The sequence below is a fragment of the Hemiscyllium ocellatum genome, chromosome 26 (assembly GCF_020745735.1).
Source record: "Hemiscyllium ocellatum isolate sHemOce1 chromosome 26, sHemOce1.pat.X.cur, whole genome shotgun sequence".
In the NCBI taxonomy this organism is placed as follows: domain Eukaryota; kingdom Metazoa; phylum Chordata; class Chondrichthyes; order Orectolobiformes; family Hemiscylliidae; genus Hemiscyllium; species Hemiscyllium ocellatum.
The window spans coordinates 50,298,440-50,325,320 of NC_083426.1; the positions used below are offsets into that span (position 1 = coordinate 50,298,440).

At 43.9% G+C, this 26,881-nt stretch overlaps 2 protein-coding genes across 8 annotated transcripts in view; one reads left to right on the forward strand and one right to left on the reverse strand.

Moving 5' to 3' along the window:
• Positions 1–3,385, forward strand: part of klhl12 (kelch-like family member 12) — a 57,521-nt gene extending 54,136 nt beyond the window's left edge. For 5 of the 6 annotated variants that reach the window (XM_060845609.1, XM_060845610.1, XM_060845608.1 and 2 more), the window contains one exon: positions 564–3,383. In XM_060845609.1, the coding sequence (XP_060701592.1) occupies positions 564–690 (127 nt within the window). In that variant the 3' untranslated portion in view covers positions 691–3,383. Of the gene's footprint in view, positions 1–563 lie in introns of all 6 variants that reach the window. The other variant, XM_060845613.1, reaches the window with a different exon arrangement.
• On the reverse strand, positions 2,054–26,881 carry LOC132828463 (bcl-2-like protein 15). 2 transcript variants are annotated; one of them, XM_060845614.1, is made up of 4 exons: positions 26,649–26,881; positions 19,129–19,250; positions 9,772–10,005; positions 2,054–3,339 (listed from the first exon to the last, which is right to left on the reverse strand). In XM_060845614.1, the coding sequence occupies exons 1-4, from the start codon at positions 26,794–26,796 to the stop codon at positions 3,319–3,321; spliced, it is 525 nt and encodes a 174-aa protein (XP_060701597.1). In that variant the 5' UTR covers positions 26,797–26,881; the 3' UTR covers positions 2,054–3,318. The 2 variants fall into 2 exon arrangements, with proteins under 2 accessions (XP_060701597.1, XP_060701598.1); XM_060845615.1 differs by having other exon boundaries at positions 26,697–26,876.

The window sequence follows — 26,881 nt, forward strand, 5'->3', positions numbered from 1 at the left end:
GTTCAGGTGAATTGATCATGCTGAATTGCCCATTGTTAGATGCATTAGGCAGGGGTAAATATGGGGAATGGGTCTGGGTGGGTTACATGTTGGGCCGAAGGGCCTGTTTCTGTACTGTAGGGAATGGAACCTTAAAAAAAAGTGAGGCAGGTAATGATTCTAAACATACAATGCCTTATTCTGAGATAATGCCCTCTGGTCCTAGACTCTCCATAAACTTCAGATCATACAAACAACCTCAGTTTATATCCTATCCTGCACTGAATCCTGTTGCTCCTTTTTGAGTAAGCTTTTAGTTATGCCTTCTACTATTTCTTTTGACTTGCTGCTGTTTCAATGAGGTACTGTATTTGCTGGTGATGTATGCTGCCATTCCAAGGCATCAGCATTGCAGTCTGTCAGGACAGGTTCTTATCGTGGTTCTCCACCAAATAGCTACCTGATTATCAGTCACAGCTAACCTCATCCTCCTCAAGGATTCCAGCATTAAGATTACTTTCCTTTGACAGAAGTTCTTTTGGTTAGAAGTGGATTGCTCAGGTTCTCTGGTTTATTTTTGACAGATACGATGGGAATTCATTGCTGAGCAGCATTGAGTATTATGACCCCATCATTGACAGCTGGGACGTGGTAACTTCTATGGGAACCCAACGCTGTGATGCTGGAGTGTGTGTGCTCCGTGAGAAATGAGGAACAGACTGATAGCGAGAGGTGCAGACTGGAATAGAGCCTAAAACGAAACTGGAGAGTTTCAGCATTACTTCATCTATGCCTTCAGCTGTGGTGTGTCTCGTTTTTACTACTTAAGAGTGCAATATATGGAACTAATTGTAAAACTTTTAGAAACGAGCAACAATTTGCACAAAAACAGTTGAAGCTGTGCAGCTAAGAAACTGGATTAAATGAAGTAGACATTTCAGAAACTTAAAAACCACAGATTGATGTAAGAATTTGTTTTGGTTTGTATTTCATGTTAATGTCCACAGAAGTTGTGGTGAGCAGTGTGGACAGGAATAAGCTGTTTATAGAGGTATGACCATACCTCACCCTGTTATTAGCCAAGCTGAACTTTGAAGGATTTTAACATTAAGCATTTTGATACAAGCACATCTCATGTCTTGGTAACAGACCAGTGAATACCAGAACTCTTAACGTACTGCAGTCAATTCACCTCAACTTTCAATAGTGGTGGAAAAATAACAGCTGAAAATGCAACTGAACACAAAAATGCCAGTGAAGACTGCCAGAGCCAGATTTAAATGTAGCATCAGCACTGACTTGGAAGTATTGTTTTTAACTGTGGTACTGACTATGGTGAGAACTGTCCTGAAAGGGTCTTTCCAGCACTGTTTCATTGTAAGTGACTTTGTTATGAACTCATAGTGAACTAATAGACACTCTCCTATGAGTCACTAATTCAATAAAAACCCTTACAGTAGCTTATAATCAGAGAAGGACTAGTTCATATTGGAAGACTTGAATATTAAAACTAACATTGTTTTCTTCATTTTTTTCCCCTTGACATGCTCCAAGTGTCACTGTGACAGCACCTTTCAAACTATGAAGCCACTTACTTACTGTCCCTCTACATTTCATCTCTGTGAACAGCTTGATCCTACACACAGCTCAGAGAGTGATGCAATTCAAATATACACAGCATTTCTCAACTCTCTAATAGCTTCAGTCCCCTCTGGAGAGCATCTGGAGTAGATGAGGGGATAGGAAATAACAATTTTTCCAACTATACTCAGCTGAATGCAAGGTACAAATTTAATGGAAAGAACTCTGTATTGAACACAACGTACAACAAGGTTGACTGGCCCAAGTGGTCCATGATTGGTATTGGTGCTACACTGAAGCTGCTTTTATCTGAATGTAGCAGCCTTGCTTTCTATTCATTTCTTAATGTGTGCTTATCTAGCTTCCCCTTTGCTGTTTAGTAAGTTTCACTTTCTAACCACAACTTTAAACTAGAATTTTATACATTAATGGTGAAAATGATTAGAATTTGAAAAAAAACTTCTGGTATTTAAATAATTGACACCATGACAAGTAACAATCCAATATTTTATTACTGACATCAGAGTTTCCATCTGCACAATCTTTAACATAGCATTTTAATCTTTCACATTCTTGATTATCATTCCAGCCAATCAAGTTCCAGCATGATTACAGTCTTTAATGTGCAGGAGGTCCATTAATACTGCATAGTTTCAACTGAGAACAAGACAAAACCCCTCATTTTTATACTGAATTAAAAAAAAACACTGGCTGGGAAGTGGGACAAGAACATTGTCAAAGCTCAGTGTTTGGAAAGCTGAGCTAGCACCAGGCCACCTACGCTGAACCATCTCTTAATCAGGCAGCCTCTGTGTGAGTCCAAGGCACTTTCTTGATGTGTACTGGAACTTGGATTGATAGCTGTAATATTAATGTTAAATTCTCCACAGGTGACCACTGTCACTACCATCACCTTTCCAAGATGGTGGCACTGTTTTGACTAACGTGGCAAGCGAGGTGGGTTTCTTTGAATAAGCTTTATAAAAACTAAAGCTTGGTATTTTAATTCCATCATTGCTCACAGTTGGTGGCCAGCCATGAACTTTTCACCACAATATTCAAAACAAGAAAAAGGTCTGATTTTGACACTGCTGTTGGAAAATCTGACAACTGATTTGGTTTCAACTTATCAAACATCTGCTGAGTGGAGGAACCAGAAGTCTGATGACTAATTCTTACCACAAAGAGAATCTGCCATACTTACAATCCACTAACCTGGTTTGCAAAAAAAAAACACAATTTCATCAGTTACTTTGGGGAATTTGAGAGCAAACTAAACCCATTCTTTATCATTGACCAGTTAACTTTCTGAACACTAAATATACAGATGCATTCTTTCAGTGGTTCCATATGAATAAAAGCTAAAAATTAGTTATTCCACTTATTATTGCTCTCATTCCACAAACCACTTATTACTTACTTTTAGTGGCTGCAGCTTTTGGCTTTCTATGACTTTCACTCCTGAGCTAACTCCATTTCCTTTTATAGTTTTCTTGTACCGACAGCAAGGAAAGACAGCATCATCTCAAATATATCTCAACAATCTCTGTGGTCAACCTGGCCCCACACCCAAGCAAAGGTCTTGGAGGAGGTGGTTACATTGCTTGGTTACCATCTTACTCTTGGGGGATACTGAAACTACAGGAAATGGAGAGTGGCAGTTGGAATGTAGAATGTTCTTCAGCTTGATGTCAAATTGTATTTGGAATGTATTTTAATGTATATTTTCATCATCATCCATTGCGCTCACCCATTATATCATTGCGCACAGGCATTTTCCTAAAAAGAAAATATCAAAAATAAACTAATCATGAATATAACACAAAGGAGATTAAGCTTGAATAGTCCCCAGTCTGTTTCCATGCAATTCAGCCCCATTTCTCTCTAAGTGCAGAAGTTAGACAAAATATTTCTACATGTCAGTCAGTTACTTGGCTGCAAGTAGAGACTTAGCTTTGTGAGAATCAGAAATGCTTTTGCTAATCAGACTGCTGACCAGTTTTGGCAAGGCAGAAAGCAGAACAAAGTGGCATTCCAGAATACTGCAGCCTCCCCATCTCCACATGTTACTCTTAACAATTCCACGTGTCCCAAAGCCTTTATCTCCCAACTTCTTCACCAACACCCTGGGAACATTTCAGCTCTTAGGGAGATATTCCAGTGTGAATCAGATAGCAACTACAATGCCTAGCTCTAGTTTATTGTTCACTGCTTGTTTTGCAAATCATGTCATATTTATAAAATCTTAACTAGGAATTTACAGCATATGGGACCACAAAACATAGCTCTGTATTAATCTAAAAACCAATCCCAATGTTTTATTCTCTCTTCTTTGCCCTGCATCAATGTGATTAGTTTTAGTTTGATACAGGGCAATGGTGAGAGTGGGACAATCAAAAATCCATTGTATCAACAAACTAATCCTACTGTTGCCCTCTACCTCTGCATCAAAAACAAATCCACTGTTACCTCTAGCCCTGTTTTAAAAACTGATGACATTGTCCCACTTTTTCACTTAAGCCCTAGAGTTATACAGCCTGAAACAAACCCTTCAACCATTCCATGCAGACTGTAATCCAAAACTAAATCAGTCCCACCTGCTGGAGCTTGGCCCATCACCCTCTAAACAGCTTTTAAAAAAAAATGTAACTGTACCCATATCCACCATTTCCTCTGGCAGTTCATTCCACACACCAACCATTCTTTAAAAATTGCCCCTCACGTCTTTTTTAAAATCTTTCTCCTCCCATCTTAAACACCCTGACCATAGGAAAAAAAGATGCTTGCCTTATCTATAATCCCTCGTGATTTTATAAATCTGTAAGGTTATCCCTTAACCTCTGTTCAAGTGAAAAGTCATCCCAGCTTATCCAGTCTCTCCTTATAATTCAAACCTTCCATTCCCAGAAACATCTTGGTAAATTTCTTCTAACTGTTTCCAGCTTAGTAATATCCTTCCTATAATAGGGTGACCAGAACTGCACACAGTACTCCAGAAGAGACCTCACCAATGTCCTCAACATCCCAACTCCTATACTCAAAGATCTGAGCAATGAAGCAGTGTGCTGAACACTGTAATCACTGTCGACATGCGATGGAAACTTCAAAGCATTATGTACCTGAACCTCTGGGTCTCTGTTCTACAATACTGCCCAAGGCCCTAATTTTACCAAAATGTAATACCTCACGTTTATCCAAATTTAAATCTGCCACTCCTCAGTCCATTGACCCAGTTGATTAAGATCTCTTTGTAACATTAGATAGGATAAAGAGTGGAACTGGAAGCAGCACAGCAAGTCAAGGAACAGAAAAGGGGAGTTGACGTTTCAGGCTGCAACCTTTCATCAGAACTACTGTATATTAGATAACCTTCTTCACTGTCTACTGTACCAACAAATTTGGTATCTTCCACAAACTTACCAACCATGCCTTCTATATTTGCACCTAAATCATTTATATAAATGACAAAAGTGGACCCAGCAATCCCTATGGAACACTACTGTTAGTGACCACTCACGAAGGGCTTATGCTCAATATGTCGATTCTCTTGCTCCTCAGATGCTGCCTGACCTGACGTGCTTTTCTAGCATCCCACTCGACTGATCTCCAGCATCTGCAGTCCTTACTTTCTCCTCCTACTAGTCTTTTAGGTATTCCAAAAAAGCAGTCTTCCACTGTCACTCTGTCTTCTGCAGTTAAGCCAATTTTGTATCTAATTGGCAAGCTCACTTGAATCCTATGTGACGTAATTTTACTAATGAGACTACCATGCGAAACCTGATCACGAGCTGTACTCAAATCCAAATAAACAATGTCTACTGCTGTGCCATCAATCTTCTTGGTTACTTCCTCAAAAAGCAATCAAGTTTGTAAGACAATTTCCCTTCCACAAAACCATGCTGGTTATCCCCAATCATTCCTTGCCTATCCAAATGCATATAAATCCTATCTTTCAGAATCACCAACAACTTATCCATAACTGAAGTCAGACTCACCGGTGCATAGTTCCCAAGCTTCTCCTTACATTCCTTATTAAACAAAGGCACAACATTAGCCATTCTCCAGTCATCCAGCACCTCACCTGTAGTTACAGATGATACAGATATTTCTGCAATGGACCCTGCAATATCCTCCCTAACTTCCCACAATGTCCTCGGATACATTAGATCAGAGACTAGAAATTTATCCACCTGTCCTGGAATGTGCACAATGTGGTTTGTGGGGCAGAAGGCTACGCCAATTAGTGGCTGGGTTGTTTTGAAATTAGTGTTGACTAATGAGAAGCTAATCACAAACACTGTCGTAAAAGAGCCCTTGGTAAACATATCAGTCCTAGATTTGAAGAAAGAAAATGATGATGGTAAGAGAAACAAGCTGACAAAGGGTGGACTTGGAAAATATAACATCTATTTGATAGGAGGCAATGGTTGCAATTTAAAGAGAGACAACATGGTCTAAAATAGATTTACATTTCTCTAAAACACAAACACCCAAAAGGAAAGGCAGATCAACTGAAATTATTGAAAGAAATGAAAGATTGTATTTGATCAAAGAAAGCAGATTATAAGGATGCCAGAAAGAGTGGTAACCCCGAGGACTGCAAGCAATTTAGAGTCCAAAGGAAGACCAATCAACTGATATGGGAAAAGAGAAAATGAAGGAGCAAGACACATAAAAAGCTTTTACAGTCCACTCTAAAGTATGTGCTCTTCACCACCCAGATGGGGGTCATGTGAATTTATAGTGAAGAGCAAGGAAATGGCAGAGAAACAACATTTAATTCGCACTTATCTTCATGTATGATGATAAAGAAAATCTAGAAATACTGGGGGGGGGGGGGTAACCAAAAGACCTATGAAGTGGAAGAAATTAGTGTTAGTAAAGCAAACTTGAAATGTCAGCCAGATAGAAAGTTGATACATCCCCTGGACCAGCAAGGAGACAGCCAGTTGGATAAGAGGATTGCTTTTTGAATTAAAGGCCTGTGATCAGTGGTCAGCCACAAGGATCAGTGCTGGGTTTACTGCTTTTCGTCAGTTATATCAATGATTTGGTTGTGACTATATGGGGTACAGTTAGCAAGTTTGCAGATGATTCAAACATTGGTGGTAAAATGGGCAGTGAATACCAACTCAGAATACAATGGGACCTTGATCAGATGGGTCAATGGGACAGCTAGTGGCAAGTGGAGTTTAATTTAGATAAATGTGTGGTGTTGCATTTTGATAAGGCAAACCAGGGAAGTCTTATACAGTTAATGGTAGGACCCTGGGGAGTGCTGCTGAACAAAGGGACTTAGGGGTACAGGTGCACAGTTTGTTGAAAGTGGAGTTGCAGGTAGACAGGGTAGTGAAGACATCGAGTATACGAGTTAGGATGTCATGTTGCGGCTGTACAGGACACTGGTGAGGCCACTTTTAGAATATTGTGTACAATTCTGGTCATTCTTCAATAGGAAAGATGTTATTAAATCTTTTCTGCACTCTCTCAAGTTTATGAGGATGCTGCCAGGGTTGGAGGGAGAGAAAATAGATTATATTTAGAGGGATATGGGCCAAATATTGACAAATGGGACTCGGTCAAATTGGAATGTCTGGTCAGCTGGGATGATTTGGACTGAAACATGTGTTTCTGTGCTGTATGACTCAGATTCATCCCAGGAAGTTGAAGGTGGTGGCTAGAAGGAAAGTGGATGCTTTGGTCAAAATTCTTCAAAAATTCTGTTGGTTCTGGAAAGATTCCTGTGGACCAAAAAGTAATAATTATAACCCAATTATTTTAAAAATGAGGAAGAGAGAGAATGTGAGAATATTATTATGAAGGGCATAACTGGACACTTGAAAAAAGAATGGTAAAACCTTACAGTCAATGTGAGAATTGATGTTTGACAAACTTTGACTCTTTCGAGGATATTACTTGTAGTGTAGATAATGTGGAACCAGTGGATGGTGCATATTTGGATTTTCAGACAGCATCATGAAGGTTCTGTGCAGAAGATTAGTAAACAAAGTTGTGGGAAATATAAAAATGGGTTGAGAATTGGTTAACAGCAATGCGTAGGAACACTCAGAATGGAAGGTGTTACTGTTGGGATAACACAAGCATTAGTTCAGCATCCACTATTATTAACAATTGATATAAATGATTTAAAATGTGGGCCCCAATGTAATATTTCCAAAATTGCTGACGACACCAAACTGGGTGGCAAGGCATGTTTTGAGGAGGATGCAATGAGAATTCAAGAGGATTTGGACAGGGTAAGTGAGTGGGCTAGATCATGGGGGACAGACATAATGTGAATAGGTGTGAAGTTATTCACTTTGGCTGAAAATAAGAACAGACAAGCGAAATATTTTAACAGTGAAAGGTTGAGAAGTGCAGGAGACCAAATGACCTGGAAGTAGTTGCTAATGAGTCACAAAGTTACGCGTAGGTGCAGCAAACACTTAGAAAGGCTGATGGTTTTGATGGCCTTCACCATAGGGGATTGAGTTCAGGAGAAAGGATGCCTTGCTGTAATTATACAAAATACCAATGACCATAAAGACCCATAAGCCTGCTACGCTAATCAATAGGACCATATCTCAAACTACATTCCTCACACCCACTTTCCTATATTTTCCCCATAATCTTTGATTCACCTCCTGATCAAGATTCTATCTCAGCCTTAAATTTACACAAGGACTCTGCCCCACTCTCCACTGCCTTCTGTGGCAAGGAGTTCTACAGACACCATCCTCAGAAGAGATTTCTCCACATCTTAGTCTTAAATTGGTGCTCCTTGATCCTGAGACTATGCCCTCTGGTCCTAGACTCTCGCAAGAAGGGAAGCATCCTTTCAGCACTTACCCATGTCAAGCTCCTTAAGAACCTGATATGTTTCAAAGAGATCACCTCTCATTCTTCTAAACTCAAGAAGAATCCCTGTTTAGCCTTTGCTCATAAGACAATCCCTCCATACCAGGGACTACCTCAGACTTTTCTCTGAACTGCCCCTTTAAGGAAACATCTTAAATATGGAGACCAAAAATGCTGTCAGTATTTCAGATGTGGTGTCATCAGGACCTTGTACCGTTGCAGTAAGACTTACCTACTCCTTGAAAATCCATTTCTCAACATTCCATTCATCTTCCTGATTACCTGCTGCACTTGTGTTTTGTGCACGAGCCCCCCCAGTCCCTTTGTGTGGCAGCTTTCTGCAGCTTTTCTCCATTTAAATAGTATTGCTCTATTGGTCCCCCTTCCAATTATATATTCCATTTGCCAGCTTTTTGACCACTTACTTAACCAATTAGTATCCTGCTGTAAAGTGTTTGTATCCCTCTCATAATTTGCCTTTCCATCTATTTTGGTGTTGGCTGAAAGGTTGGCTACAGTACATGCACTTCCTTTCTCCAAATCATTAACATATATTGTGAATGGTTGCTGTCCCAGCACTGATCCTTATGGAACCCCACTGGTCACTGAAGAACCTCCCCCCACCCTTCTTGTCAGTTTGTATATTTGTTGCTAGTTTGCCCTTGTAGTTATTTTGCCTCTCTTTACTCAACCTTATCTAGAGTATTTAATACAAGAAGGTTCTCCAGATTAATTTCTTTGGTGGCGAAAGGTTGAGGAAACTAAGTCTATATTCCCTAGAGTTTAGAAAAACGATAACTGACCTCAACAAAGCTAACAAAATTCTTAGTGTAAGAAGAGTGGACGTAGAGAAGCTGTTGGTGACTCTAGAACAAGGAGACAATCTCAGGGTAAGGGGTAGCCCGTGTCAGACTGGGACAAGGAAGTATTCTTTCACTCAGAATTGGTGACTCTGTGGAATTCTCTCCCTAGAGACATATCAAAGTTCAGTTTTTCAGCATCCTTAAGACAGAATCCAATCTATTTCTGGAAACAATGACAGCAAGGGATGTGGAAATAGTGTGGGAAAGCAGCATTGAGGTCGAGGATCACCCACAATCTAACTGACAGGGGTTTGACAGGCTGAATGGCCTGCTCCTTGGTTGATACCAGGCTAGCTCAGTAAAGCACAGATGGATTGTATACTCAAATTACTATAGAAGGACTGGAACGATTCAGCCAAAGCGCATTTCAAACTGCTTTCTGATAGAAGGGAAAGATACAGAAGGAGGGTACACTGGGGTTGAAATTGCTTTCCTACAAAAACTGCCTTGAAAAAGTGATGCCCCAACATGAAATGGACACTGTACTTACCCATCCTCCTCTACCTTGAACCCAGTTCAGCAGTTTTGAATTGATGTAGTTTACCATGGCATTCTTGATGGTAGGAAGCAGGCCAGGTGCCTCCTTGGCAATCCCCAGTCCCAGGGCGACAGTAATTCTCAGGAGGTTCATCTCGAAACCCAGCTGTTGATATCTCTGCATTTCAGGATTGCTATACAGCTGATTCACCATGTTCGAAAACACTTCCACACTCTGGACGGAACACTAGCAATTGAAAAAAAAAGTTATCAAAGCAAATAGATCTTCGCGTGTTAAACTCATCCAGGATCCAAGAGATACATAGAACATAGAAAAATACAGCGTAGTACAGGCCCTTTGGCCCTCGATGTTGCGCCGATCCAAGCCCACCTAACCTACACTAGCCCACTATCCTCCATATGCCTATCCAATGCCCGTTTAAATGCCCATAAAGAGGGAGAGTCCACCACTGCTACTGGCAGGGCATTCCATGAACTCATGACTCGCTGAGTAAAGAATCTATCCCTAACATCTGTCCTATACCTACTTCCCCTTAATTTAAAGCTATGCCCCTTCGTAATAGCTGACTCCATTCATGGAAAAAGGTTCTCATTGTCAACCCTATCTAAACCCCTAACCATCTTGTATACCTCTACCAAGTCACCCTTAAACCTTCTTTTCTCCAATGAAAACAGCCCCAAGTGCCTCAGCCTTTCCTCATACGATTTTCCTACCATGCCAGGCAACATCCTGGTAAACCTCCTCTGCACCCGTTCCAGTGCCTCCACATCCTTCCTATAGTATGGCGACCAAAACTACACACAATACTCCAGATGCGGCCGCACTAGAGTCTTATACAACTGCAACATGACCTCAGGACTCCGGAACTCAATTCCTCTACCAATAAAGCCCAGTACGCCATATGCCTTCTTCACAGCACTATTTACCTGGGTGGCAACTTTCAGAGATCTGTGTACATGGACACCAAGATCCCTCTGCTCATCCACACTATGAAGTATCCGACCATTAGCCCAGTACCCCATCTTCTTGTTACTCTTACCAAAGTGAATCACTTCACACTTACCTACATTGAACTCCATTTGCCACCTTTCTGCCCAGCTCTGCAGCTTATCTATATCCCACTGTAACCTGCCACATCCTTCCTCACCGTCAACAACTCCACAGTCTTTCGTATCATCCGCAAACTTGCTCACCCAACTTTCTAGCCTCTCCTCCAGGTCATTTATAAAAATGACAAACAGCAATGGACCCAAAACAGATCCTTGCGGAACACCGCCAGTAACTGCACTCCAAGATGAACCTTTACCATCAACTACTACTCTGTCTTCTTCCAGCCAGCCAATTCCTAATCCAAACCTCTAACGCACCCTCAATGCCATACCTCCGTATTTTTTGCAGTAGCCTACCATGGAGAACCTTATCAAACGCCTTACTAAAATCCACATACACCACATCTACTGCTTTACCCTCGTCCACCTCCTTAGTCACCTTCTCAAAGAATTCAATAAGGTTTGAGGCACGACCTGCCCTTCACAAAACCATGCTGACTATCCTTGATCACATTATTCCTATCCAGACGTTGATAAATCCTATCCCTTACAATTCTCTCTAAGACTTTGCCCAGAAGTGAGACTCACCGGCCTATAGTTACTAGGGTTATCCCTACTCCCCTTCTTGAACAAGGGAACCACATTTGCTATCCTCCAGTCTTCTGGCACTATTCCTGTAGACAACGAGGACATAAAAATCAAGGCCAATGGCTCTGCAATCTCCTCCCTTGCTTCCCAGAGAATCCTAGGATAAATGCTATCAGGCCCAGGGGACTTATCTATTTTCACCCTTTCCAGAATTTCCAACACCTCTTCCCTACATACCTCAAAGCCATCCATTCTAATTAATTGTGACTCAGTATTCACATCGGCAACAATGTCCTGTTCCTGAGTGAATACTGATGAAAAGTATTCATTCAGTGTCTCCCCAATCTCTTCAGCCTCCACGCACAACTTCCCACTACTATCCTTGACTGGACCCATTCCTACCCTAGTTATTCTTTTATTCCTGACATACCTATAGAAAGCCTTTGCATTTTCCCTAATCCTACCAACCAACGACTTTTCATGTCCCCTCCTTGCTGCTCTTAGCTCTCTCTTTAGATCCTTCCTGGCTACCTTATAACTCTCAATCGCCCCAATTGAACCTTCACGCCTCATCTTTACATCGGCCGCCCTCTTCCCTTTATCAAGAAATCACTCATGGTATTGTTAATCTTCATCTAGTTACCCTAGTCATACAAATATACAAACCAGGAGCAGTAGGCCACTCTGCCCTCCAGCCTGTTCCATCATTCCAGAAGATCATGACTGATTTGATGAGTCCATATGGCCATCTCCCTGATGACCTTTCACCTTTCAAGAACCCATCTCTGCCTGAAAAATATTCAAAGACTTTTTTTGCACCAACCTTGGAGCAAATGAACTCTAAAGAATCTCAACTCTGAGAAAAGATTTCCCATCTGACTGGAACTGATTATCCTGTATGCTTAAAAAGAGTGATCCTTGCTGTTATAGAAGACACAAGACACCCCACCATTTCCAGGTATTAATCTGGGAAACTGCCTCTGAAGTGATTACATCCTTCCTTAAGGAAGGACAGCTCAGTTAGCTGATGCAGAGTGATGCCAACAGTGAGGTTCAAAATCTGCACTGTCTGAGGTAACCATAAAGAATTCTCTTTCTCAACCTCTCCCTTTGCCTGAAGCATCGTAACCCTCAGGTTAAACCACCACCTGTCAACTCTCTCTCAAGGTGACTTTACCTCGACAGTTCTCCAGATATAGTCTCACCAATGCCCCATGAAACCAACGCATAAACTTCCTCATTTGTGTTCAATTTCCCTCCAATAAATACATTCTACTAGCTTCCCAATTACTTGCTGTACCTGCAGGCTAACCTTGTATAATTCATGCACTAGACACCCAGATCCCTCTGCATGTTGAGCACTGCAACTTCTCAACATTTAGATAATGTGCTTCTTTTTAAACTCTTCCTGCCAAACCGGACAATTTGATATCTTTTCACATTATACTGTATTTGCTAGATCATTGCCCAGTCACTTGACCTATGTCCCTTTGTAGTCCCATGTCCTCTTTACAACTTTGTTATCTATTTGTGTCTTCAGCAAATTTAGCAGGTACACCATCAATCCTGGGGTAGGCTTGTGGCACAACAGTTGTTGGCCTGACTTCAGATCAGAATGTTCTAATCATGTTAGACTCATGGGGTTTCCATGCAGCTCACGCTCCTGGATTTTGAGGGCTCTCATGACACAAGGGTCATGTGAATCTATCTAGACCAAGAGGTCTGGATTCAAGTCCCACTTACTCCAGAAGTGTGTCATAACATATCTGAACAGGGTGTTAAAAAAATGTCTACCATTAATCCATTCATCCAGGTCATTTACATGAGTTGTACAAAAAGTGAAAGCCCCAGCACCAATTCCTGTGGAACATCACTCATTCCATCGCAATCAAAAATAAAAGGCCCATTTATGCCTACTTTGTTTCCTGTGAGATAGCCGACCTTCGATTCATGTCAATATGTTCCTACAACAATTTTATTTTCTGCAATAACCTTGGATGTGACCTGATCAAATGCCGTCTGGAAATCCAAGTACAAAACATCCACTGGTTCCTTTATTTACATCTTCAAAGGACTCCAATAAATTGATTAAATGTGATTTCCCTTTTACATTAATCTTGCTTAATTTGCCTCATGATCTTGAATTATCTGACTGCCCTGCTATAATCATCATTAATAGCTTCTAATATTCTACCGAAAACTGACCTGGAGCTTCCTCCTTGCCATTGCCCTGCCTTCTTTTAAAAAAAGAGCTACATTCATCATTTTCCAGTCTAATGGAACCTGGCTCAAATCTAAGGCACTTTGGGAAATGAAACCCAAGGTACCAACTGTCTCACTACTTCACTTCTTCAAGCTCTGAAAGGTAAACATGGTTTAATTTGATCACAGTCTAGATTTATTTCATGCACTCCTGACATATTATTCCATACTTTCATATCAAAATGAAGTATAAACCCTTGGTCAAAGAGGCAGGGAGGCTTTGCCCCAGCCTAGCTACCTCGGAGCTGACTGGTGACCAATGTGGGAGAAGAGTTTAACGGTGGATGAAAATTCCTGCCAATGGAGATGTGTCACAAAGCTGGTCTTTTCACAAGGTTATGTTGCCCTGATTTTTTTCAGAGAGGTTCTGAACGACTCAAGGTTCCATCATGTCTGAAGTTTGAATGGCTCAGTGGGGCCCTTTTGTTTATACCAAGAGATCATGCTTCAGGCAGAAAGCTTTCAAATACTTTTAAAAGCTAATATCATCAAGGGGGCGTAGCCAACTCTCTAGCTGCACAGGTCAGTCCAGTTCAGTTCAGTTCAGGGGTTAGATGAATTGGTCAGTTGAAACGGGACACTCTCTCCCTCCTTCTGCCCTTCTGACTTCATAACCTGTAAGCTTTTTGTGTGATGTTTACACTTTGTGCTAAGGGGTTTGTGTATGAGGATTGTTGCAAGTATTCTGGAACAGCATCATTAAGTCATGACAGCCTGTTGGGTTCAGATAAGATAAGTTATTCGGGTATTCTATTTTTGGTTCATTGTGTTTCATTCCTTAATTTTGTAAATAGATTCAGTTTCTATTGAATTTGGCTGTCCAACCAGCTAATTCACTCTGGGAATATCGACTGTACACTTACCTGACACAAACAGCAAAATTACAGTCTAGACTACCTGCTTAAAAATGTTTTGAGGGGTCAGGCCTGGTCCATAACAGGCGAATGTTTCCAAAACCCCTTATTCAGCATTAAACAAACCTGTGCACCTTCTTCCTCATGTCTTCTTGGTAACAATACAACAAAAGAGGTCCCTTCTTTTATCCTCTCACCCACCCAGCCTAATAAGAGGGATATGGTGGAACTTTACCGGATGAGACAGGTTGCAGAGTCAGGTCTATAATTTTAAGTTTAAAGTCTCTGAGGACAAAGCAAAGGAGCAATGGGCATGAATTTCCTATAAAGTGTCAAATACACTACACTTACTACCTGCTTAAATATCTTTCACAATTTATTTTTAAGGTTCAGTTATTTTACATGTATTTAGAGAGGCTAGGAACAGTGTTTCAGGCTGCAGAACGGGCATAGGTGGAGCAATAATGACTCGGAAATGGCGGAAGTTGATTGAACTGGACAGAGCAGGATGGTGAGCACCAGCTCCAGCTGGAGTAGGGATAGGAGAGAATCAAGAAATGAAAGAAGATCAAGGAGAGAGCAGTTTGAACTTGAATATGGAACAAATGGGTCAAATAACCTGTTTGTGCACCAAAATAACTCTGACACTGATGAGAGGCTGTCTGTGCAAGGGTGAGAATATAGATGAATAACAAGAATGAGCGCATGAGAGAGAGAGAGCGCGTGAGAGAGAGAGTACTGAGAGAGCGAGTGAGTGCGAGCATAGGAAGTTTACCTTGGATACAGAGAGGGGGAGGGAATAGGGAGTTGGATGGGGTACAGTGTTTATGGGGGAGTGGGAAAGAGATGGTGGGTATTGGGTGAGAAAATCCCAAATGTATTAATTTTTTAAATTGACATCTATGAACTGTGGAATTTTAAAGAACCTTAAATCATAATGCAGTGTGTTAATCGAAATGTAAATGTTCTTTGAAGACTTGTCCCTGGAGTTCCTCTAGAATTGCAGCTCCAGTTCTCTGCCACTAACTCCCCTTCAGATGAACACAATCACTGAGTTTTTCTCCTCAATTGAGTGAAGTGGCATTAACTATTATGGTGATTACCGCAACTTTATCATTTGCTAACTCTCAATGACAAGTTTATAATCAGTTGCAGCCTGATCTCTCAGTATTACTGTTAAAAAAATGTCTGTGTGACTGATTCAAAGCGATAGGAAGTGGAATTAACACCTTGTTGCTGCTGAGGAGGTGGTAATCAGTCCAGCCAGCTGCCTGCTACCAAGATAGCACCGCTGCAGAGATCGGAGTGAGAGAAGGGCTGCAGAGATCGGAGTGAGAGAAGGGCTGCAGAGATCGGAGTGAGAGAAGGGCTGCAGAGATCGGAGTGAGAGAAGGGCTGCAGAGATCGGAGTGAGAGAAGGGCTGCAGAGATCGGAGTGAGAGAAGGGCTGCAGAGATCGGAGTGAGAGAAGGGCTGCAGAGATCGGAGTGAGAGAAGGGCTGCAGAGATCGGAGTGAGAGAAGGGCTGCAGAGATCGGAGTGAGAGAAGGGCTGCTCAGATCGGAGTGAGAGAAGGGCTGCTCAGATCGGAGTGAGAGAAGGGCTGCTCAGATCGGAGTGAGAGAAGGGCTGCTCAGATCGGAGTGAGAGAAGGGCTGCTCAGATCGGAGTGAGAGAAGGGCTGCTCAGATCGGAGTGAGAGAAGGGCTGCTCAGATCGGAGTGAGAGAAGGGCTGCTCAGATCGGAGTGAGAGAAGGGCTGCTCAGATCGGAGTGAGAGAAGGGCTGCTCAGATCGGAGTGAGAGAAGGGCTGCTCAGATCGGAGTGAGAGAAGGGCTGCTCAGATCGGAGTGAGAGAAGGGCTGCTCAGATCGGAGTGAGAGAAGGGCTGCTCAGATCGGAGTGAGAGAAGGGCTGCTCAGATCGGAGTGAGAGAAGGGCTGCTCAGATCGGAGTGAGAGAAGGGCTGCTCAGATCGGAGTGAGAGAAGGGCTGCTCAGATCGGAGTGAGAGAAGGGCTGCTCAGATCGGAGTGAGAGAAGGGCTGCTCAGATCGGAGTGAGAGAAGGGCTGCTCAGATCGGAGTGAGAGAAGGGCTGCTCAGATCGGAGTGAGAGAAGGGCTGCTCAGATCGGAGTGAGAGAAGGGCTGCTCAGATCGGAGTGAGAGAAGGGCTGCTCAGATCGGAGTGAGAGAAGGGCTGCTCAGATCGGAGTGAGAGAAGGGCTGCTCAGATCGGAGTGAGAGAAGGGCTGCTCAGATCGGAGTGAGAGAAGGGCTGCTCAGATCGGAGTGAGAGAAGGGCTGCTCAGATCGGAGTGAGAGAAGGGCTGCTCAGATCGGAGTGAGAGAAGGGCTGCTCAGATCGGAGTGAGAGAAGGGCTGCTCAGATCGGAGTGAGAGAAGGGCTGCTCAGATCGGAGTGAGAGAAGGGCTGCTCAGATCGGAGTGAGAGAAGGGCTGCTCAGATCGGAGTGAGAGAAGGGCTGCTCAGATCGGAGTGAGAGAAGGGCTGCTCAGATCGGAGTGAGAGAAGGGCTGCTCAGATCGGAGTGAGAGAAGGGCTGCTCAGATCGGAGTGAGAGAAGGGCTGCTCAGATCGGAGTGAGAGAAGGGCTGCTCAGATCGGAGTGAGAGAAGGGCTGCTCAGATCGGAGTGAGAGAAGGGCTGCTCAGATCGGAGTGAGAGAAGGGCTGCTCAGATCGGAGTGAGAGAAGGGCTGCTCAGATCGGAGTGAGAGAAGGGCTGCTCAGATCGGAGTGAGAGAAGGGCTGCTCAGATCGGAGTGAGAGAAGGGCTGCTCAGATCGGAGTGAGAGAAGGGCTGCTCAGATCGGAGTGAGAGAAGGGCTGCTCAGATCGGAGTGAGAGAAGGGCTGCTCAGATCGGAGTGAGAGAAGGGCTGCTCAGATCGGAGTGAGAGAAGGGCTGCTCAGATCGGAGTGAGAGAAGGGCTGCTCAGATCGGAGTGAGAGAAGGGCTGCTCAGATCGGAGTGAGAGAAGGGCTGCTCAGATCGGAGTGAGAGAAGGGCTGCTCAGATCGGAGTGAGAGAAGGGCTGCTCAGATCGGAGTGAGAGAAGGGCTGCTCAGATCGGAGTGAGAGAAGGGCTGCTCAGATCGGAGTGAGAGAAGGGCTGCTCAGATCGGAGTGAGAGAAGGGCTGCTCAGATCGGAGTGAGAGAAGGGCTGCTCAGATCGGAGTGAGAGAAGGGCTGCTCAGATCGGAGTGAGAGAAGGGCTGCTCAGATCGGAGTGAGAGAAGGGCTGCTCAGATCGGAGTGAGAGAAGGGCTGCTCAGATCGGAGTGAGAGAAGGGCTGCTCAGATCGGAGTGAGAGAAGGGCTGCTCAGATCGGAGTGAGAGAAGGGCTGCTCAGATCGGAGTGAGAGAAGGGCTGCTCAGATCGGAGTGAGAGAAGGGCTGCTCAGATCGGAGTGAGAGAAGGGCTGCTCAGATCGGAGTGAGAGAAGGGCTGCTCAGATCGGAGTGAGAGAAGGGCTGCTCAGATCGGAGTGAGAGAAGGGCTGCTCAGATCGGAGTGAGAGAAGGGCTGCTCAGATCGGAGTGAGAGAAGGGCTGCTCAGATCGGAGTGAGAGAAGGGCTGCTCAGATCGGAGTGAGAGAAGGGCTGCTCAGATCGGAGTGAGAGAAGGGCTGCTCAGATCGGAGTGAGAGAAGGGCTGCTCAGATCGGAGTGAGAGAAGGGCTGCTCAGATCGGAGTGAGAGAAGGGCTGCTCAGATCGGAGTGAGAGAAGGGCTGCTCAGATCGGAGTGAGAGAAGGGCTGCTCAGATCGGAGTGAGAGAAGGGCTGCTCAGATCGGAGTGAGAGAAGGGCTGCTCAGATCGGAGTGAGAGAAGGGCTGCTCAGATCGGAGTGAGAGAAGGGCTGCTCAGATCGGAGTGAGAGAAGGGCTGCTCAGATCGGAGTGAGAGAAGGGCTGCTCAGATCGGAGTGAGAGAAGGGCTGCTCAGATCGGAGTGAGAGAAGGGCTGCTCAGATCGGAGTGAGAGAAGGGCTGCTCAGATCGGAGTGAGAGAAGGGCTGCTCAGATCGGAGTGAGAGAAGGGCTGCTCAGATCGGAGTGAGAGAAGGGCTGCTCAGATCGGAGTGAGAGAAGGGCTGCTCAGATCGGAGTGAGAGAAGGGCTGCTCAGATCGGAGTGAGAGAAGGGCTGCTCAGATCGGAGTGAGAGAAGGGCTGCTCAGATCGGAGTGAGAGAAGGGCTGCTCAGATCGGAGTGAGAGAAGGGCTGCTCAGATCGGAGTGAGAGAAGGGCTGCTCAGATCGGAGTGAGAGAAGGGCTGCTCAGATCGGAGTGAGAGAAGGGCTGCTCAGATCGGAGTGAGAGAAGGGCTGCTCAGATCGGAGTGAGAGAAGGGCTGCTCAGATCGGAGTGAGAGAAGGGCTGCTCAGATCGGAGTGAGAGAAGGGCTGCTCAGATCGGAGTGAGAGAAGGGCTGCAGAGATCGGAGTGAGAGAAGGGCTGCAGAGATCGGAGTGAGAGAAGGGCTGTTAGTATCAGTATGCAAAACAGAGCAACAATTATTGCTTCACCCAAGATTTCACATCTGTTTCTAAAGGGACCTTACCTGTTCCTTCTCCAAGTTATTTAACTCTGGTTTAAGATTCTTGATATGTGACTGTATTATCTCATTGTACTCATCCCCAAGCTTCCGTAGACATCTAGCTATGTTGAGAATTTCATCATCCTCTGGAATACAAAATGTCATATGAAATTATTCTCCTCACTTCTGTAATTTATCAGAGTGAAAAGAAACAAAGCAGCATGAAATTCTGAAGGAAATCTCCAGTGGATCACGCGCACCACGCCTGTGTTAACTGATGTTTCAGTTCTGCTCTATGCTGAGCACCACTTGGAGGAAGCACTAAGGGTGGCATTGGCTTCCAAGTCCACCACCAAGAGTAGCTCAGCAGCAGTATTACTGACTGAGCTGGCCAAGCCCTGAAGGACAAAGCTGCTGGACTGGGTCTCTGGCAGGTGCTAAGGGGAACTACAAGAACATAAAGCCTACAGAACCTCACATTCTCAACAACCTGCCATTACTGGTGGCAAGTGGCTCAGTGATTAGCACTGCTGCCTCACAGCGGCAGGGACCCAGGTTTGGAGTTTGCACATCCTCCCCCTGTCTACATGGGTTTCCTCCGGATGCTCCAATTTCCTCCCACAGTCCAAAGATTAGATTAGGTGAATTGGTCATGCTAAATTGCCCATGGTGTTCAGGGATGTGTAGGTTAGGTGCATTAGTCAGGGGAAATGTAGAGTAGTAGGGTAGGATAATAGGTCTGGGGGGTTTACTCTTTGGAGGGTTGGTGTGGGCTTGTTGGGCCGAAGGGCCACTTTCTATAATGTAGGGTTTCTAATTCTAAAACAAAATTTACTACATCAGATCGTGACGCTATTGATAGAAGCGGTCATTGCATTCATGAAGATGCCAACCCATCTTCACAATAACACTGTGATAATTGGAAAAAACTCTAAACTAATTCAGCCCCTCACATCTGAGCTTCCAAAAGAACGAACCACAATCTGTAACCTCATGGCCGAGCATATGCCACAGTCTACCATTACCATCAAGCCATAGATTCAACCCTGGTTCAATGAGAATTCAGGTATGCATATCTAAAAATGAGGAGCCAATCCGATTGCAACCTATACCACAGGACTCCTTGCTCGTCAAACAGTGGATGCAACATAGAACAGATACAACCATATGAACACACCACCAATGGATCAGATCTGGGATCTGCAGTCCTGTCACATTCAGTAGTAAATGGTGGTGAATAATTTAACTCCTCACTGGAGAAGGCTCAACAAATATCCCATCATCAGCAGTTTTCAGTCTGAAGTACTAAGTGGGTGATCCATCGCGATTTCTTCTCATTCCTTTCTATGTGGTGATGGCCCACTGATATTGCTGCTAGGTTAATACCCAGAGACCTGCCTGCAGATGGTCGAACTTAAAAATCTAGAATTAAGGAACGTCCACTGATGACAATAAAACTATTGTTAGAATAACCCATCTGTTCACTAATGCCAAGGGAACCTCCTTTCTTATCTGATCCGGCCTCTATTCTACTGCTGACCCACATCAATGTGGTCGACTCTTAACCGGCCTCTAGCAATTAAGGATGGGCAATAAATGCTGGTCCAGTTAGTGATACCCACATCCCATGAATGCGTTAAAACAAACCTTTATAAAATGATCAGTATCAGCCAAGGCACAGGCTCTGACATCAAGCTATAGCCCTGAACTAGCTGCATCCTACCCTACTGGTCCAGGACAGATACAAAACTGGCATCAATTTTACAATGTGAAAAAACTGTTCAGGCCAAATCCAAGTCAGCTAGTTATCTCTCCACCAGATACTTTAACATCAGTAAAGTGATCAACAGTGCTGTCAAGTGCACTTACAAAGAAACAATCTGCTCACTGATGCTCAGTTTCAGTTCAACCAGGACCATTTAGCCCCGAACATCATTTGGTCCAAACATTTTACCTAGAGGTGAGAATGACTGCCCAAGACATTGAGGCCACATTTGATGTGAGTATGGCATCAAGGCTCCCTAGCAAAACTGGAATCAGAGGGAAAACTCTCCTATGATTGGAGCCATACCTGACACACAGGAAGATGGTTGTGGCTGTTGGAGATCAGTCATCTCATCTCCAGGACATTTCTGCAGGAGTTCCTTAGGGAGAATCCTGGACTCTACCTTCAGCTGTTTCAATGACCTCCGCTCCATCATAAGGTCAGAAGTGGGGATGCTTATTGAAGGCACAATGTTCAGCACTATTTACAATTCCTCAGGTATTGCCCTGTCCAAATGTAGCAAGATCTGGACAATATCCAGGCTTGGGTTGACAAGTGGCAAGCAACATTCACACCACACTTGCACCAGGCAATGACCACCTCCAACTAGAAAGAAATCAACCATCATCACTTGACATTCAATGGCGTTACTATCATTGAATCCCTCACTATCAAAATCCTAGGGTATACCATTGACCAGAAACTAAACTAATCATATGTACTGTGGCAACAAGAGCAGGTCAGAGGCTAGGAACACTGCTGCAAGTATCGTACTTCCTGACTCCTCATCTACAATGCTTCTGTCAGGAGCATGATGGAGTACACCTCACTTATCTGGAGGAGTGCAGCTCCAACACTCAAAAAGCTCAGGAATATGCAGGGCAAAGCAACCTTCTTGATAAGCATCCCATCTTAAAACAATCACTCATTTCACCACTGATGCATTGTGGCAGCAGTGTATACCCATCTACAAGAAACATGGTAGTCATTCACTAAAAATCCCTCCACAGCTCCTGCCAAACCCACCCCTACCACTGGGAAGTATAATGGCAGCAGATGCTTAAACACCACCATGAACAAGTTAGAACACAGAACAGCATAACACAGGGACCAGCCCTTTGGCCCACCATGTCTGTGCTGACCATGATGCCATTCTAAACTAATCTCATCTGCCTGTTCACATGTCTGTCTAAGTGCCTCTTAAATATTGCTAACATCGTGCATTACCACCTCCTCTGGCATTACATTCCAGGCACCTGCTGGTGTCCTATGTAAAAAAACTTGCCTTGCACATCTCTCAAATGTTTCCCTCTCATCTTAAACCTACACCCTCTAGTATTTGACATTTCCATTCTGGGGAAAAAGTTACCAACTATCTACCTCATCCATGCCTCTCAATTTTATACACTCCTGTCAAGTCAACCCTCAGTCCCTGACACTCTAGCAAAACAATCCAAGTTTGTCCAACCTCTTATGGGTGGCATGGTGGCTCAGCGGTTAGCACTGCTTCCTCAAAGCGTCAGGGACCTGGGTTTGATTTCAGCCTCGGGTGACTGTGTGGAGTTTACACATTCTCCCAGTGTCTGGAGAATGTTTCCTCCGGGTGCTCCGGTTTCCTCCCACAATCCAAAGATGTGTAGGTTAGTTGGATTGGCAATGCTAAATTGAATATAGTGTTCAGGGATGTGTAGGTTAGGTGCATTAGTCAGAGGTAAATATAGGGTAGGAGAAAGGGTCTGAGAGGGTTGCTCTTCAGATGGTCAGTGTGGCCTTGTTGGGCCAAAGGGCCTATTTCCACACTGTAGAGATTCTAATTCTAATTCTCTTCTTATAGCGAATATACTCCAAACCGGGCAACACCCTGGTAAACCTCTTGTGAACCCTCTCCAAAGTCTCCACATCTTTCCTATAATGGGGCAACCAGAACTGTGTACAATACTCCAGATGTGGTCTAAGTAAAGACAAATACAGTTGCAACATGACTTGCCAACTTTTATACTCAATGCCCCAACTAATGAAGGCAAACCTGCCACGTGTCTCTTTACCACCTTATCCACTTGTGTTGCCATTTTCAGAGAGCTATGAACTTGGACCCCAAGATACCTCTGCATCAATACTCCTAATGGTCCTGCCATTTACTGCATCCTTTCCTCTTGCATTTGACCTCCAAAATAAAAAATGCACCACTTCACTTGTCCAGATTAAACTCCATCTGCCACTTCTCCGCCCACTTCCCAACTGATCTATATCCTTTGATGATGTCTCTCACTTTCCACAATTACTCCAATTTTTGTCATCTGCAAACTTATAGTCAGGCCACCTACATTTTCATCCAAATCATTTATGTATATTACAAGGACTTCTGTTGTTTGTAAAAAAAACTAGTCATAGACCTCCAATTAGAAAAACACCTCTCCAACTGTACTGTCTTCTATAACTAAACTAATATTGCATTCAATTTGCCAACTCAAAGTAGATTGCATTGACTTACTGTTCTGGACCAGACTATAATGAGGGACCTTGTCAAATGCTTTAGTAAAGTACAAATCGACAACGTCAATCTTCTTTATCACTTGTTCAAAAAAAAAATCAGAGTTTGTCAGACAAGACCTGCCCACACAAAGCTATGCTGGCTATCCCTAATTAGTCAATTTTACTCCAAATTCAAGCAAACCCTATCCCAAAGAATCTTCTCCAATAATTTCCCTACCAGTGATGTAAGGCACACAGGCCAACAATTTCCTGGATTATTCATGTTGCCCTTCTAAAACAAAGGAACAGAATTGGCAGGGACCTCTCCTGTGGCTGAAGAGAATGCAAAGATCTCTGGCTGATGTCTTTCTTGCTAAGTAGTGTGAGTCAAGATAATGTTCCCTCACCATATATGACCATCTCAGTCACACCTCTGGGGTACCGCTCAACTTTTGTACTCTAATGCTTTCCATTTCACCTTCCCAGTCCCTTGTACTTCTGGAGTGTGTGCGACTCTCTCCCAATAAAGGGGTAAGTCAGTTTGGGTTTCCATAGTCTGACATCTCCAAATCACCAGACAACCAAACAAAGCCAACCCACAAATGGGTTGGGATCTTGACATGGGATTCCAATTAATGAATTGTTTCAGTCAGAATGGATATATTTAAACTTTCTTTAGTCGAATGTGGTCATAAGTTTCCCTTAAGGATAGTCAATGACCTTCGCTCTATCATAAAGTGAAGATATTTGCCGATAATTGCACAATGTTCAGCACCATTCGCAACTCCTCAGATACGGAACAGTCCATGTCCATATCCAGTAACGCCTGGACAATATCCAGGCTTGGGCTGACAAGTGGCAAGGAACATTAGCACAAAGACCATCACCAATAAGAGACAATCTAACCAGTGCTCCTTGACACTCAATGGTGTTACCATTAATGAATCTCCCATTATCAACATTCTGAAGGTTATCATTGACCACAATCTCAACCAGACTCATTACAAACACAGCAGCTACAAGAGCAGGTCAGAGGCTAGGAATACTGCGGCATGTATCACACTTCCTGACTCCCCAAAGTTTGGTCATCATCTACAAGGCACAGGTCAGGAGTGTGATAGAATACTCACCACTTGCTGAGTGAGTGCATCCCCAAAAACACTCAAGAAGCTTGACATCATTCAGGACAAGGCAGCCAGCTACATCCACAAGCATCCACTCCTTCCACCACCGATATTCAGTAGTAGGAGGTGTACAAAATGCAAGGTGCAATGCAGAAATTCATTAAAAGGTCCTCAGATCGCACCTTCCAAATGCACAAACTCTTCAGTCTAAAAGGCCAAGGGCATCAAACACTACCACTTTCAAGTTCCTCTCCAAGCCACTCAACCACCCTGACTTGGAAATATACTTGGAAATTTACTGTTGCTGGTCAAAATGCTGAAATTCCCTCCCGAATGGCATTATGGGTCAAGCCACAGCAGTTCAAGGTGGCAGCTCACCACCACCTTCTCAAGGGCAACTAGGGATAGGCAATAAATGCTGACCAGCCAGCGATGTCCATATCCCAAATATGAACACATTTTTAAACAAATCTCAACTAAGTGCATCCTAGACCAGAACTAGAATCCACAGGGGTATCCGTCATTGGAAAACACAAAATAGGAACTCTTTAAAGTTCCAGGCACCGTTTTCCATATCCTTCATGTACAGTTTCAATTGCCAAAAAAAGAGCATAAAACAGTGCTGCTATCATTGACTGAGCCTTGGAGAAAATTGCAGTTTTGTGTTTTACTGCGTCAAATCACATAAAAGTATAAATAATAGATGCAAGAGACAAGCAAACCAGATCAAACCTGGGAATAAAACTGAAGCATAAAGTTCTGAAGGGTGACCAGTCTCTAAACATTAACTCTTGATTCCATAGCGAGATCTGCTCAGTTTCTCCAGCAATTTCTGTTTCAACCCTGATACAAAAACATAAGTTGCTGGTAAAGCTCAGCAGATCTGGTTAGCATCAGCGGAAAGAAATCAGAGTTAACGTTTCAGGTCCAGTAACCCTCCCTGAGAACTCAACTGAGTTTTTTTTTAAAAACACAGAGGGTGGTAGGAAAGGCACGTCACTCTGTCTCCCTTGTGGGGGTAGTGGTGGTGGCGGATGAAGGGCTTATGCTCGAAACGTCGAATTCTCTATTCCTGAGATGCTGCCTGGCCTGCTGTGCTTTGACCAGCAACACATTTGCAGCCAAAACAGATGTGGCAGGAAAGTGACTGAACGTGCACTTTGCTATTTGGTTTCTCCAAACCCACAACTTTCTTTCAGTCAGGTTGGAGATTTCGAGACCCACCCAGAGTAATGCTTTGGGACAGGCAGCAGAGGAAAGTGACTGAGCAGAGGCTGATAGCTAAGTTCGGTACCCATAGGGAGGGCCTCAACCGGGACCTTGGGTTCATGTCACGTTACAGGTGATCACCATTGCACTATACACACACACAGATATTCCTACACACACACACTCACACACATCCACATTCCTATACACACAGACACAGGGTACACACAGATGCGCACACAGACACCCACACACACTCTCACAGACTTAAGACACACTGCACTCACTACACACACACACACACACACACTTTCTCACACTCAACCCCCAACCCTGACAGATATACACACACAGACAGGCAAAGACCCATATGCACACATATTTTGTGTGGTGAATTTGTACTTGCAGTGTTACACTGTACTTTGCTCAAAAACTGCAGGCATGCATGTAGAACGCTGAGCTCAAAAACTACATGAATTTATGTAAAACTCTGTTATCTCACTTTTTGGATTAGAATCAATCTAAACATCATGGCATAGACAGAGAACACAGGGGGCCAACACCTTCGTCATATTGTCTCGCTTTGTTAACAGCTAACCCAAGAATGCGACTTTAAAACAAAGTTTTGTGATTTTCACATGAAAGAAGTGAAACTATCACTGTATTCTAACAGATGAAAGGCTTAACAGACAATCAATTTTTCAATGCATCATCTCAGTTACATCACTGTAAATTTTTGCTATAAATTCTGTGTTAGGATTGAGCCCTCCACTATCACCTGATGAAGGAGTGTCGCTCTGAAAGCTAGTGTGCTTCCAATTAAACCTGTTGGACTATAACCTGGTGTTGTGTGATGTTTAACTGTGTACATGCAGAGTAAGGAAGGGGAAGGGGTAATTTGGAGCGGTGGTGTCAAGCTTCAGAAATGCTCACAGGGAGAGGGGAGATTTGGAAACGCTCCCTGGGGCTAGTACCTGGAGGGAGATGGCTCCTGAGGCCTAGAAGGGATTTGCGAGCCGTACCTGGGCTACCGCCACTGTCCACATCCAAGGAATCTTCTTCCTCCTCCTCTTCGAAAAGTCTGTCCACGATAAGCCCCGTCTTCAGGGCCAAGTCACCCATGTCTCCCGCTCCCTGCACCTCCTCCTCCCACCCGGAACTCACCCCGAGGCCTGTACCCGCCTCCTCACACAGGCCTCACTCATGG